This window comes from Equus asinus, chromosome 4, assembly GCF_041296235.1.
Source record: "Equus asinus isolate D_3611 breed Donkey chromosome 4, EquAss-T2T_v2, whole genome shotgun sequence".
In the NCBI taxonomy this organism is placed as follows: domain Eukaryota; kingdom Metazoa; phylum Chordata; class Mammalia; order Perissodactyla; family Equidae; genus Equus; species Equus asinus.
The window spans coordinates 41,686,232-41,701,657 of record NC_091793.1 but is presented as its reverse complement, the minus strand read 5'-3'; the positions used below and the strand labels follow the sequence as shown (position 1 = coordinate 41,701,657).

At 35.0% G+C, this 15,426-nt stretch overlaps 1 protein-coding gene across 1 annotated transcript in view; it reads left to right on the top strand.

Moving 5' to 3' along the window:
- The window catches only part of NUP37 (nucleoporin 37), a 46,468-nt gene extending 31,827 nt beyond the window's left edge, over positions 1–14,641 (top strand). The window contains exons 6-10 of the mRNA XM_070507163.1: positions 6,324–6,414; positions 10,613–10,794; positions 11,269–11,319; positions 13,571–13,664; positions 14,378–14,641. Of these exons, the coding sequence (XP_070363264.1) occupies positions 6,324–6,414; positions 10,613–10,794; positions 11,269–11,319; positions 13,571–13,664; positions 14,378–14,491 (532 nt within the window). The 3' untranslated portion in view covers positions 14,492–14,641. The remainder of the gene's footprint in view (positions 1–6,323; positions 6,415–10,612; positions 10,795–11,268; positions 11,320–13,570; positions 13,665–14,377) is intronic.
- Positions 14,642–15,426: the final 785 nt, after the last annotated feature.

Below are 15,426 nucleotides of genomic sequence, written 5' to 3'. Positions count from 1 at the left end.
AGTGTATTACCATATCAGTGATTGCAGTAATTTAAGCTTGCTTCATGTGGCCCTCATGTGGTTGCAGTAAGTGAATTATATAAATGAGAATCATATCCATAAACATTTCTTAGGTTTATTTTGAAAGTCTGTTTATGTGACTGATAAGGATTACTTTGCCTCATTTATAGCATATGTTCAAATTTTAAGTTGTAAAGTCTATCAAAATTTTTCTTGGAAATAATGGAATGCTAATATTTCTTGAGTAGTATTACTGATGTTTGTGTTAAGGTTTGTGTTAAAGGAAAAGTTCTTTTACTCTGAGTTCCTTGAAGATGAAATCATTACGTATGATCTGTTTGAAAACTACCTTCTGGTGTTTCTTTGCAGTTGAGAGTTTAATTTTGAGCTTTATTTTTAAATCTGATGAAATTTCTCATAATTCCTATCCTTCAAAAATCTATCTGTTTGTGTAATTGTAAGTTAGTTAAATAAGATGTTAATTCTCCTCTGGGATGGCCTCAGGTAGTTTCTCAGCTCGGTGATAATAAACTTGTAGTGTCTACTGAATTTGTTTATAATTTCAAGAAATCAAAATGCAGCAACAACATGTAAGCTTATAGGATTTTTTTAACCCTTCCAGGGCTTCATGAAGACATACAATAGTAGATTATTTTTTGTATGATATAGTTGGCTTATTAGTCTTATGTATGAAACAGGCCACTTCCTCTCCCCTCCAAAACACACACAGCCTTTGATTATCGACTCTATTTTTGACTCGTTTTTAATTACTGAAGGGTAAAATATTAAGCATATGAAATTATTTCTCATTTTCACCCTTATAATTCTTCTTATTCTCAAGTCCGTAAAATTTATGGGAATCCATTTCTTTTATCATTAATACTACTTGCTTAGTAGTCTCAAGTAGTGAAAAAAAAAAAGAGTTAGTCTAATCTTATTTCTGAATATATTTGAAATACTGACACATACTGAAAGTACCCATTACAAAATGCTTATTTTTTACTATCATCCTATTTTGTTGCCTCCACTGTTAAGGCTTTGCCTGGCTATCAAATTTCCCCATAGTCTAAGCCACAAGCTGAGAAAGTTTGTTTAGTCACCACTCTAACCTACCATACCGACTGTCAAGATTTGTCTGTCTAATCCCTAGGTTTTCATTTATATGATTCCCTACCTCTGACTCTTTTTGCACTTAAAATCGGATATGGTAGCACTAAATTATTTTGTAATTTGTTTCATTTTTCTTCCTGTGTGCTTACTTACTAAGGAAATATACCGTCTTTCCCTTTTTTCAGTCATTCATAGCATGATGAGTAACTTAGTGACTGAGTATTTGGAAATCAGAGAGGAAACTCTTCATTTTGCTATCATGAACTCAGTGAATACCGTGTTTCTTGTCTAAAAATGTTGGAGGACACTTTCCTGCACCTAGTAACATTGTAAAGTGCCTTTTCATCCTTGTAACTACACCCAGTATTACTTTTGTTCTTGCTTTCATATTTAATTAATCAATACAGTGACTCATGTGATCCAGTCATGTCTTTTAGAAAGATTGTGGTTTGTATTTTTCTTTACCAGTTAGAGAGGGCCAAGTGGATACAGATGTGTCATTTAATGTCATCCATTCCTTCTTTTGTCTGTTGTCAAAAACATTTGGTAGCAGAAATTTCCTTCTACAATGAACTCCCTAACAGACAATGAGCTGCCAATTAAAAAATAGAGAACAAACAAATAAAAAGAACAGAGTATTAGCGAGGAAATTTCCTTTTGAATTCTCACAGGGAACATCTCCCTCTACTAATTGTCAACTTAAAAGACCTTTGAGAATATCTAGGATATTCCCAGTATGCCAACATCCAAATTATGGGACCTTTTTATTAATTAGATGGGACAGTTCCATTTAAATACCATATGGTAGGGATACTTAATGTTCTGCTGAAAAGCACTCTGCCTGAAATGAGGCAATAATTTTAACAATAAACTACCAAAAGTAAAGTAAGTGTAATTCATAATCTTAGATCTGGATAGCTCTTCATCTGTACATTTTACAGCTAAATCTGAAAGTTCTACTTAGGACTACAGAGTTGGGAGAGATGGGGATGTTTGTTCTAATTGTAGTCAGATTGGATCAAACTGTCATTTTATTTTACTTGAAGAGTGATGCTGTCTATCTCCACTGCCCTTTGATTCAGTCTATATTATTGGCTTCTTAATATGTTGGCAGATTAACTTTACCTTAAAAGCTTTTTCTTTGAAATTTCCCTTGCAAACCTGTAAAGAGGTGATATATATATGTCATATATCATATATAATAATTATATATGTTTAATATAAGCTCCTGCCTTTTGGTCAAAGTAGTTTAACTTGATAATGTTATATTTTTATACTTTCTTCAGTGGTATCATTTATCTTTCCATATGTTTGATTATGTGTATTACAAAGGCTATGAACTCATATAGCTTTTCTCTTTCTGTGATATACCACTTTCCTGAAAAGTTTGCTTCTGTGGTTATAATTAACTTTTAGGTAATTTTATTTAATATGAACAGCTTTCTTAGCAATAAATTTGGAAATATTAAAATTTTAATTTCTGAATTTCTGGGGTTTTTTTTCGGATTACAATGGAAACTCTCTTATCCAATATGGTCTAAACCCATAATTCCTTTGATAACTAAATAGTCAGTAAACTCAGGAAATCATTTTAAAAGAATGTCAGAATGACTACCTACATTATTTTCATGTACAACATATATATCAAAGTATACCAATTTGCCATCATGCCAATCTTTTGATATTAGGCCAAGACTTTTTTCTTCTTCTTCTTAAGTTAGGAGTCCATTGATTAGCATTGGACCTCTTTTTTGCATGAACCACACCCATAATACAGTGTCTACTGTGAAAACAACACTTGCTAAAGCAGTCTTAATTCAATATATGTAGATTTTTATGATCTTTATTGCTTAATCTTTTGTAACTCACACATACCTAATTTAAGAGCATTTTTTTCAATTAGAAACTTATCTTTAGTTAGTTGCCATCAATTTAGTTTCATTGAAACAGCTCTTTCAAATTCATATTCTGTTAGCTTATATAATATTAATTATGTAATTACACTAATAAGCATGGGTTTACATCACTTACAAGCAGTGTTTTGCTAAGCAAAAAACCCCTATTCCCTCTTGATGAGCCTGCAACAAACTCACGTGTTAGCCTTTTAGAAAATAGCCTTCTTGTTGTTGTCAGTTCTACAGAGGAATAAAGGAAGAGTGTGTCAGAAGTAGGTCAATTAAGAGAGCTTTTACTACACATTGTGTTCGCTACATTTTAAAACGGATGCCAATTTATCCTTACACCGATACATGAAAATAATGTAAAATACAAGAAAAAAGGGATGATATGAGAAATTTGCCTTACAAATAAGACCAACTGAAAAGTTGTACCTTTTGCCATTCAGACAAATTAATTGTTTTAAGATTATTTTTGTCAGAAAATTTATCAGAGAAAGTTTAGGCTTTTTTAGTTGATAATTAAAAAGAAATATGAGAGACAAAAAGAAAAATGAGGTACAGCTAGTCTGGAAAACAATTTGACAAATCCTACTGTAGTTGAACATAATTGTAAGCTATAATCCAGCAATTCCACTCCTTGGTATGGAGCCAGCAGGTGGGTGGGTGTGCATGTGTGTGTGTAAGTAGAGGGATAGCTATGTGGGTGTCTGTATTCACTAAAAGACATGTGCAGTAAGGTTTATAGTGGCATTATTGGTAATAACCAAAAATTGGAAACAACCTAAATGTCTGTCAGTAGTAGAATAGATAAATACATTGGCGGTGTACTTAATTAATGGAATATTATATACAGAATGAGAATAACAAAGTACAATAAGATACAACAATGTTGATAAATCTCACAAAATCTAATGATGAGTGAAAGATGCCAGACTAAGAACATACATATGATTCATTTTTATGATGTTCGAAACAGGCAAAAGTAAGCTATGGTGTTGGAAGTCAGGGTAGTGGGTACCTTTTGTAAGAGGGCACGGAAATATGACTGGAAAGAAGCACAAGATGGCTTCTGGAGTTCTGGAAATACTCTGTTTCTTAATTTGGGTGCTGTTCTCTTTGAGCTGTCTGCTTAAGATTTTTGTGTTTTTATTATGTATGGTGCACTGCAAAAAAAGGTATCAAAAAAGTAAAAGTCATGTGACTTTATCTGATGGAACTAATATTACCTACATGAGCCATGTAGTAAAGACACAGAAAAATGAGTTTAGCTCCACAAAAGGATTTGAGAAGAGCTTAATTATGGAATCTATCAAAAGGGGAAATAAGACAGCAATGTAATATGTACCATCTGTAGCTAATTTAGTTATGATAACTCATTTCAACCCAATTTGTTGTATTTTGCATACTTAGTACTTGGATTGTGTGACCACTAAGAATTATTTAATAAGCATATAATTATAAATCATAAATCATTTTACCCTAGTCCTGTAAAGTAATCCGGATCACCCTCCTCATTTTTAAGTCAGTTTTTTTTTTTAATGTTAGGTTCTGTTCAGGATAAAATAATATTTAAAAATTAAACTAAAATTTGGTTCATTGGGCAGGAATACACTTCATTAATTGACCTGTTTTTATAGAATATCTTTATCTATATTTTCTACCTCTTTGGTTTCCTCCATTTGAAAGGAAAAAATCATGAAAGTATTCTAGTATGTGTTTATTCAGTTTATATAACAGCAAACAAAAGTCAAATACATATTAGAATTAGATCAAAAGAATAAGATCAAAAGAATGGAGGCTTTAAACTATTCTCTCATGGGACTCACTGAATTCGCAAGACAGATTCCTACTATTTCAAAAGTAGTAAAATATATGCTAGTCCAGCACTTTATTATGCAAAAGGCAATAGAGAAGAAAGAAATATTCAGTTGCCATAATTAATAATCTTAGTCATTGTGGGGAGTAAAACACAATTGCATAAACCCTTGGTAAATGTGATTCCCCTCTTCAATTGAATTGTAATTGTCTCCCTTCTATGGTAAATACTGTTAAAAGGGTGTATTGGCAAGAGAAAAGAGTATGCTTCTAAATTATTTAATCAAGTAGATAATCATTTTGAAGAACTTTTGTTAGTTTACATGTTTAGCTATGATATTTCAAGATTTGAGACTCTATAATTTCTACAAGGCAGAAAAAGTATTTGAAATAGTGTGGTTTGGCACAGAAGAGTAGCATTGTCCAATAAATGTGTGTATTTTCTTTGAAATAAGTTTTTGCCTAGACTTTAAAGACATTTTCCTTAAGTTTATTGAAATTGTTTTATGGTCCATAATGAGATGTGATCTGTAGAACCTAGAAGAAAAAGTCCAAAGATTTTTAATGAATTAGTTCAATTCTTAGGGATCAGAATTCTGTGGGCACTTTGCCAACCACCCACCAACTTCTGTCTCCTGCCATGCCAACTCTGTGCCACACGCTGTACCAGTGAGATGTACAGTGGCTGAGTGTGAAGATTGGGCTGGAGAACTAGCAGTCTGGGTAGGAGATAGCACTTCTCACAACAAAGTGCCATTGTGGAGATTTCTGAGTCTTGACTCCACTCTGGGGATAGGAAAGAAATTGTGATGGGAAGCCATGCCAGTGAGTAACTTGATCCTTATTACTATGGATTTGTAAGTATTGAGGAGAGGGAGAGTGGGAGGAACCAAGTGCCTCTTCCTTCACACCACCCTTAATTTAGTAGCTGTCAATCAAGACCACCTTTGAAAAAGAGAATGAGGAAGTAAGCCAGATCAGAAAAGGTATAAGATAGGAAGTAGCCCCTGCCATAGAAACCCAAAGGCATGAGGAATAAGCAACTGTGGAAAATTACTGTCTCCCTAAATTCACATCACCTCCTACTAGCTTCTTTATATGTTATTTTGAAAATAGGAGGACTTGGAGGGCATGTTTTAAGCACCCCTGGTAGGCATTATTGTTAATTGAAATGACCATTGAAGTAGGAATGCAACCTAGAAACTTCAAGATTCTGTCCACAAAATAAAGAGTATATTAAATTTGGTGACTGTGTTACTGTGCTGCTGTGTTAAATTAATTAGAGAGAAAATGTGGTAATGGTTAAACTTACATTCTTCATACTTCTATCACATTTTCTGAAATAATTGTAATTATAATATTCTTTAAAAGATATACTTTAAATACAAATATCTACCTTATAATCTCTAGTTAATAGCTTTGAATAAATTCGTGGAAATTTTATTTTTTAGTAGTGATATATCAAAGATATTTAACATTATTCTCCTATTTTTTTATTAGGATTTGGAACTTGGAAGGAATACAGATAGCTCATTTCGTTCTCCATTCCCCTGGGATGAGTGTGTGCTGGCATCCTGAGGAAACGTTTAAGGTTATTTATAACTTAGCTTTCTTTTATCAAGCTGAAAAGACGTATACACATACAATACATGCACACATAGAGGAGACTAATCAATGACTTTTTCCACCTCAGAGTCTCTAATTGGCACAAATGCATTTGGATTAGTCTAGAAGTCTGTACTTTAAAAGTCCTCTATAATTAAGTTTTTGTTTGACAACTATCATCCATAAGTGGCCTTTATTCACAATATCCTTTTCCTGCCCTTTGACAGGTTACAACCTGAAAACTGATGCCCAGACTATCGAGTAGCAGTATTTGTTAAAAAATGTTAAATCCATGCTTGTGCGCCATGTGTGTAAACAGAAAGCACAAGTGGATATAAGGCAAATCTGTCCTGGCTGCGATTGTATTCAATTCCTGTTCAGAGTAGAGCTTTCTAAAGTTCTAAAGTACACAGCAAGTTATTATCAACTGGCCTTCACTCTTATTTCATTGAGAAAATGGGAGCCTTTCAACAAGAGTTCTCTCATTTCCCAGTATTTTCTCTTGGGCATCACTCTATTTTTATCTTTCCCTAGAATCTAAGAACTTACCACATTCATCTTCTTAAAGTTGATCCTTCAGTTGCCTAGACTCATGCTAGTTCCTACGCATCCTGCTCTCATAGTCCTCTAATGTCTTCATACTTCTCTTACATTGACTCTTTTCTGTCCTTGTACTTGCACAAAAAGGTAAGTTTGATCAATCATAGAAAACACGTACGTAGTACTTACGTATCCTTGGCCCGTTGTCAGCATTTCATGTATGTTAGCTCATTTAACCCTCATGGCAACCTTATGAGATAGGTACTGTGATGATCTTCATTTTACTGATAAGGAAACCAAAACAAAGAGAACTTAAGTAACATACCCAAAGCCACACAGCTACTAACTGGAAGAATTGGCATTTGAACCCAAGCAGCCTGCTCCATAGTTCTTGCTCTTGACCATTACATTCTTCTGTCTTCCCTTTTAATTTTAATCTATCTTCTTCAAACCTTTTATTTCTAAATGTTTGAACCCATCACCCATAACTTTTAACTTCGGTTCCTCGTTCCCCGTCTCTTGGACTAACTCTGTAATCTCATTCAGTCTCCACTACTCTCAGAAATCATCAGTGATTTTTTTTAAAAATCCAGTGGGCTTTTCTTCCATTCTTAATCTCAAGGCAGCTTTTTATACTGTTGATCATTTCTTTCTTGAAACCCTGCTCAGCTGACCTTAAAGCTGCATTCTAGTCCACTTGAGCATCTTTGCATCTGTCTTCCCTTTTTCTTTCTCCTCTGCCAACTCTTCTTTCACTATATATTTGTGAATTGTTACAAGGGGTAGTTCTCTCCTACACTGTACCTTTTATTGTAGTAGAGGGTAAAAGAATGAATAAAGTCCTTGCCCTTAAGTTACACACTGACCTGTAAGGAAGAAAAACATGGAAATACAGGAGCACAGATTTTAAGTGTTGGAATAAAAAAACTAGTAAGTAGAGTGATGACATCAAGAAGCCTTAATCAGGTCTGCTCTCAGCCTTCACAGAGGAAGTAATCCTGAGCTGAGATGTCCTTGACTATGTAAGTGTGCTGTCTGAGCCCTGATGTTCCGTGGAAACTTGTTTCAGGCCTGTTAGATCTTTCATCAGTAGAATTATACTCTGTATATGTGCATGAGTGAAATTTTCTAATTTATTCATATCACATATATCAGGATTATTTCCATATGTATTATTTCTGAATCTAGGCTCTAAATTTAATTTTATGCCTAGATTTCTCCCCTGTAGCAGTGAGTCCACTTGAAGCATAATCAAGGATTCTACCAAAATATTAATGTCACCATATATAAACACAATAGGCTATTTTTTTTTTTTTTGAGGAAGATTAGCCCTGAGCTAACATCTGCTGCCAATCCTCCTCTTTTTGCTGAGGAAGACTGGCCCTGAGCTAACATCCATGCCCGTCTTCCTCTACTTTATATGTGGGACGCCTACCACAGCATAGCTTGCCAAGCGGTGCCATGTCCGCATCTTGGGATCCGAACCAGTGAACCCTGGGCCGCTGAAGCGGAATGTGCAAACTTAACTGCTGCGCCATCGGGCCAGCCCCTATAAATACAATAGGCTATTTTTTAAAAGCTGTGACCTAGATGAGAAATGAAAACATTTATTACAACCTCTATCCCAAAAGTTATATCTTAATGCTGAATTTGTGGTTATTTCATATCCCTTTCTTCTATATGCTTGAATGTAATTTCTATTTTTCCTCTATATATCATTAAAATTTCACCCCACCCCGTCTCCTTTTTTTTTTTATTGTTTCCATGGCTTCAGAATGTTTGAAAGTCCCTGCTCGAAATCATGTAAATTCAAAATCCTAAAATCATGTTTGATATCTTCCTTCCCTGTACGCAAACTTTTCCAGATCTTTTAATTTTTCCTTCACTGTTACTAGAATACATTCCTCTCTGTCTTTAAGTTGCATTCTTCATCTTTCTGTTCTTACAAGTACAACTCTTGCCAAACCTTAGCTTGGTTCTAAAGTCTTTGGCTCTCCACTCTGATTCTTCATGCCTACTTTAGTTAGGTTAGTCTTAAAATATCAGTTTCATCATGTCACTACTAAACTCAAAAACTCAAGAAAGGTGACAGAGAAGTGGTTAAGAGTATAGACTCTGGAGGTAACTGCCTGGAGTTTCACCACTTAACTGGCTGTGTGATCTCTGGCAAGTTAGGAAAGCTCTCTCAGTCACTGCCTGCACTTGCTCATCTTGTAAAATGGAGCTCATGAAAATTAAATGAGTGAGTAGTATAAAGACCTTAAAAGAGAACCTGACACATAATAAGCACTCAGTTTTAGCTGCTTGTCATTGTTGACGCTATTATTAGTACTAGAACAATCTAGTGGTTCTCAGTGGTCTGCCATATCAGATCAAGTCCAGAATTTTTGTTCTGTTATGCTTGGTCTTGACAAAAATGAGGCAGCCAGAGAAGAAAGAGAGAGATGGGTCCATGATTAGATATAAACTACACAAAAGAGACATATATCTGGATAGCTCCAAGCAAATGCTAGCATTTAATAGTAAAAGATATAAAAGTCACAAAAAGATATAAAAGTGATTTTTGACACTAAGTCTCACATTCTTTCCAGGCCACCACTGCTACTTCACACCTTCAGGAATGTTTTCACCTTAATATAAGCAGAATTAAAAGAACATTCTTTAAAAGTAAGAAATTTACAGAAAATGTAGAGTTTTTCAAACCATTTTGTTCGGACAGCAACTACCCTTGCACTTATGTATTCACAGCAATCTCTGTATCTTCACTCCCACAAATGGGTATCCTAATGCTATACTTCTTTGAGTCTAAGAGACAGATTTTTTTCACATTTTAATATTTTGTAAAATTGGAATTTATAATTATTTATACATTTGATAAAGTATTTCTTAGGGAGGGAGGGAGGGAAAGGAAAGGAAGGAAGGGAACTAATTAATTTATTGAACATCTTAAATCAGTAGTATTTTAGAATAAAGGAAATATCAAAGTAAGAGTAACTACTGTTTATCGAGAGAGTGGCTACTATGTGTCAGGCATTGTGCGGGTGCTTTACATAGAATACTCATTTAATCATGACAGCAATGCTGTGGCTACTCTTATCCTCACATGTCCATTTTAGAAATGAGGAAGCTGCCAATCAAAGCCTTGTAACTTGGCCAAGTCATTCAGCTTTTAAGAGGAGGAGGCGGCCTTGCTCCCCAGGCCTGTCTGCTCTTTCACTATGCCATGCTGCCTTCCCTTCAGGAAACAAACTTACATTGCATAAGGATGTGTAACACGTGAATATCTCTGTTGAGAGAAACACACTTAGCTGTCCTTTCTAGACAACATAACTTAAAGGTAACTTTTCCTAGAATGAATCTGTAGCCTGATCACTTTTTCCTGGTGACTATACATTGTCATTTAAAACTGTACACAATGTTCTTCAGGCTTTCTTTTGCCAATTTTCTGTAAGGTTTTTTTAATACTTGATAGAGATTTTTACGTAGGCTTCTCTTACTTCCTTTGCATTTGATCTCCCACTTGTAATATATGCAAATTTTATTTTATATATATATTTTATTATATAACATTGAATCTGTGCCTACTTCTCATATTTTGCTAGTGAATTAGGTAGTTGAATTTTCTCTATTTTTCTTTCTTACAGCTGATGGTTGCAGAGAAGAATGGAACAATCCGGTTTTATGATCTTTTGGCCCAACAGGCTATTTTATCTCTTGAATCAGAACAGATGCCGTTAATGTCCGCACACTGGTGCTTAAAAAACACCTTCAGAGTTGGAGCTGTTGCCGGGAATGATTGGTTAATTTGGGATATTACTCGGTCCAGGTACTTCCTTAGTATATTTATCTGTTGCTTACCAAAAAAATCAGTCTCTGTTGCTAAATGATCCATTGACCATTCTTGTATATCTGGGCCTCTCTATGGATCGAGCAAACTCAAGTCTGTCCAAAGCTATGGGGTTTTACATAACAGAGAGGGGTACCCATGCTTTGCAAGTTTACTTTGAGAGTAACCAGAAAGAACAAGGCAGAGGAGGAATCTTTGATCTGAGAGTGTTTACTTATGTTTAAAAAAAGAAAAACACTGGCCTGTGGAATGATGGTGTTCTGTAATGCTTCTAAATCACGTTTATGTCTTTATCATATTTCATCAATTATAATCCAGGGCCTATTTGGAATTTTGTCACAGTTTAACTACATTGGGCAGTGTATCCTTTAAAGGGAAAATATTTCTTAAACTTTAAGTTCCTCTACTTGAGACCAGCCCATAATACATAAAATGCAAAATATTATCTTTTAGTTACCCTCAAGATAAGAGACCTGTGCACATGGATCGAGCCTGCTTATTCAGGTGATGTACCATTTTCGTTGGAGTTATCATTTGATCTTTTGAGTTTGGTTACTTTTTTGTGCTGTGCCACCACCTGGAATACTTTCCCACTCCTCCCCTTTGCACTGGGATTTGTTTTGTTTTTTTCTGATTGTTTTATAAATGGTTATTTTGCTTTTCTAATTAAGTCTTTGCTTTTGTCTTTTGGTCTGGGCGAGGGAGTGATTTATTTTCCAATATTTTCTTTGAAAAATTTTATAAAACACGAAACATGTTGCCACTCCACCAATACCACCCCAATAATTTGAAGCATATGCTTCCTTATTTTTTGTGCTGACATCAGATATAAAATACAGGTGGATCATGTTGTGCATATAAACCTCATTGCTGTGCTTTAAATGAGAACACGCTCGATAGTATATATCTGCAACTTTTTTCCACTTAAATTAACATACGTGTTTATCTTTTTCTTTTTCATTCATTTTTGCATAATATTCCATTGCACAGTGTAGTCATTAGGGTACTTTCAGCAAATAGGAAAGCTTATTAACAAAGAGACTGAAAGCAGTAGAACATTTATTATGTGCTCCTTTCATCAAGCCAGCCCTGGTGGTCTAGTGGTTAAGATTCAGCACTCTCACCTCCATGGCTTGGCTTCCTGGTCCGGGAACCACACCCGCCGACTGTCAGTTGTCATGTGGTGGCTACTGTGATACTGTGCTGCTGAAAGCTATACCACCGGTAATGAAAACCCTATGAATAGCACCAGAGCATTGTCTATTATAGCACTGTAAGGTAAGAGAATGGCACAAAAAGACTGGGCAGGGTTTCATTCTGCTGTACACAGGGTCAGTAGGAGTCAGAATGGACTGGACAGCACTAACAACAAAATATTCAATCAAATTTCAAATACTCCCAATAAAATTGTAGAATTTAGGGACACTGTTATTTTATGTACTCCTAAGAAAAAAATATGTTCAACTAAGTGTAAAAATGCCATAGATTGTCAGATGCATCTTAATTTCAGAGATGTGAGCAAATATTCATTTTAAAATCAATGAACTATGGTACTTAACAAGAAGTCTGAAGGAGGCAGTCTCTGGATTGGTTTAGTAGCTCATCAGTGTCGTCAAGAGTTCAGACCTAGGGGCCAACCCTGTGGCCGAGTGGTTAAATTTGCACGCTCCGCTTCGGTGGCCCAGGGTTTTGCTGGTTGGGATCCTGGACACAGACATGGCACCACTCATCAAGCCATGCTGAGGTGGCATCCCACATGCCACAACTAGAAGGACCCACAACTGAAAATACACAACTATGTACCAGGGCACTTTGGGAAGAAAAAGGAAAAAAAAATAAAATCTTTAAAAAAAACGAGAGAGAGTTCAGATCTTTCCCTCTGCCATCCTCAGTGGCAAGGCTTTGGGCTTCTTGCTTCACAGTCACAAGATGACTATCAGAGTTCCAGACATCATAGTCTCGTGCCACATTGTCCAAAAAGGAGAGGAAGCAGCCCCTTTCATGGGGATTCCTATCATTGCCTTAAACCAATTATGTCTCATCCCTTGGAGTTGAACACCCTGTGCCAAACATAGTTGGAGTTCAGTTAACATGGAAAAAGGGCAGAACAACACTGGACAAGCAACTAATAATATCTGCTACACCTAAAAATATTAGCTAGACTGGAGCCATTTTTTTTGGTCCACGAATTCTTTTCTCTTATATCTTCCCCACTGCATTTATTATAATGCTGGGCCTGTTGTTGGAATTTCATTATAACCCCTGGTGACTCGTTGATTCATTGTATTCCAGTATCTAAGATGCCTAGAAACTTAAATATTTAAATATTCTAGGTGTTTGTATCATCCCAAGGAGTTTAAACATAAGTTTATCAATAATTTTATAACAAATGTCAATAGGAACCTTAAATGGGTTTTTTTAATGTATTGTACTGTGAGTATTTTGTATCTGTCTCATGCCTTCTTTGTGTCTCCTACCACACTGTCAGCCCTTTCTTTATAAAAAAGGAACTGCTAACCTTGTGTAACTTTGGAATTTAACAAAATGGCACACAATAAGCACTTAATAAATATTCACAGAATGAGAAAATACTTACTGCTAACTTCCCTGGAATTCTCAGTCTAATTATAAAGCCATATTAACTAATTTAGGGTTATAAAATTATTGTTTTGTGCAGAAAGAAATAACCTGTTTCAGAAAAGCTTGTAGTTATCTGTAGGATACTGTACTTATTTTTTTCCTTGTCTTTTCTTAGGTGGTCCACAATTAATGAGAATTTGTTTGCAACCACTGGTTATCCTGGCAAAATGGCAAGCCAGTTTCAAATCCATCATTTAGGACACCCTCAGGTAACGTGGAGACATTTTGTGACATGTGTTTATAATTTGGATTTTCTACTTTTCCCCTTATAGCCCCCAAATTTGTAATGTGTAAGTAAAGAATGGTTTTTTTTTTTAGTGTGCTCATTATTTTATTTTTTTTAAGTAATTTTATTGGGATTATAATGGCTTATAACATTGTGTAATTTCGGGTGTAGATTATTGTTTATCAATTCCTGAATACACTTCATCATGCTCACCCCCAGTAATCTCATTTTTCTCCATCACCATACATATGTGCCCCTCTGTAAAGACATTTTTGACTGTCTATTATCTGCTTAAATTGGAAAGAGAAGGCATTTTTCGATGTTTAAATCACCAGTAGTGACAGACTTTTTGCCAATATTCATGTAAGAAGAAATCACTGGTAGTGACAGACTTTTTGCCAATATTTCTTATGTTTCCTCCTTCATTTAAATATAATAATCTTGCTTGGTTGGTTTAGACAGCAAAACTGTTTGAGTCTAGGCTGCATCAATTATTCATTGCTCATTTGGATCCCTCAGTCCAGCCAGCTGCAGACAAATAATGTGTATGTCACCTATGAAGGAGCATATTTTTTAATCCTGTTTCCACTATAAACAAAGACAATTTATCAGTGCATTCTTATTGTTGAAGGGTAATTTTTATTTATTAACTGTGCTGATTTATTGAGCTTCTTTAATTCTTCACATATTTTATAGCCCATCCTCATTGGTTCTGTAGCCGTTGGATCTGGCCTTTCCTGGCATAGAACTCTGCCACTATGTGCAATTGGAGGAGACCACAAGCTGTTGTTTTGGGTGACTGAAATGTAAGATAAATTTTTTGTGTACCTTAGATCCATAAATTTTGTATTTTTAGTACATAGTTTGGAGAATTCCTTATTTTTATATCAAAAATGTGGTAAACTCTAGAAATGTCCCAGTTGTTGCTTTTGTTAAATAAAATGATGATTTGAAAAATTATTTTCCTATTTTGTTCTGTGTATGTGCGTGTCTGTGTGTGTATATATATATATTTTTTTAGGCTGTAATTGATTGAGCAGCTCCATAAAAGAATTGACTAGGGAAACATAATGCTTTTGGTTTTATCACAGAATTATCCAAAATGTATTCTATCATCTATACTTTAAATATATGCTGTTTTCCTAATTTTCAGGGGCACAAATTCCTTTTGACTGGATGTCTCAACATTCTTAGAACATCTAGAATATGGGGTAAAGCTTACCTTGAAAAATGATGTAAAACTTAACTCCTTTAACAGACTCTGCCTTTTATAAAGTTTCACCATTCTTAGCAAGAAACTTAATGGTTTTGAGATGGCACCTAGTGGCAGTAGTACTGTATTCACCCTCTCAAAGATCACGGAAATCAGCATTATGTAAGGAAGCCGTATTATGATTCTGTGACACATCATGATGTAATCAGAAGAGTAGCTGCTTGTCGGTCAGGTATAGAGTTAAATAGATTCCTGCAGACTCGGTGTTACTGTGCGTGAGTGCCCTCTCTCAAGTGCATTTCCTCTTGTAAAATGGAGACAGTAATCACTGTCTCATCAAGTTACTGTGAGGATTAAGTAAAAGTGAATGAAAATACCTAACTAGTGTCTGCCACACAGTTTAGGGATTTGTAGGTATTACTAATTTATTTCAGGGATGTGTAGTTCTTAGTTCTGAGGAATTAGAAATTTACTTTTAATTAATAATATCAATAAATATTTTTTACTCAAGTTTTCTATTCGCAAGATGTCT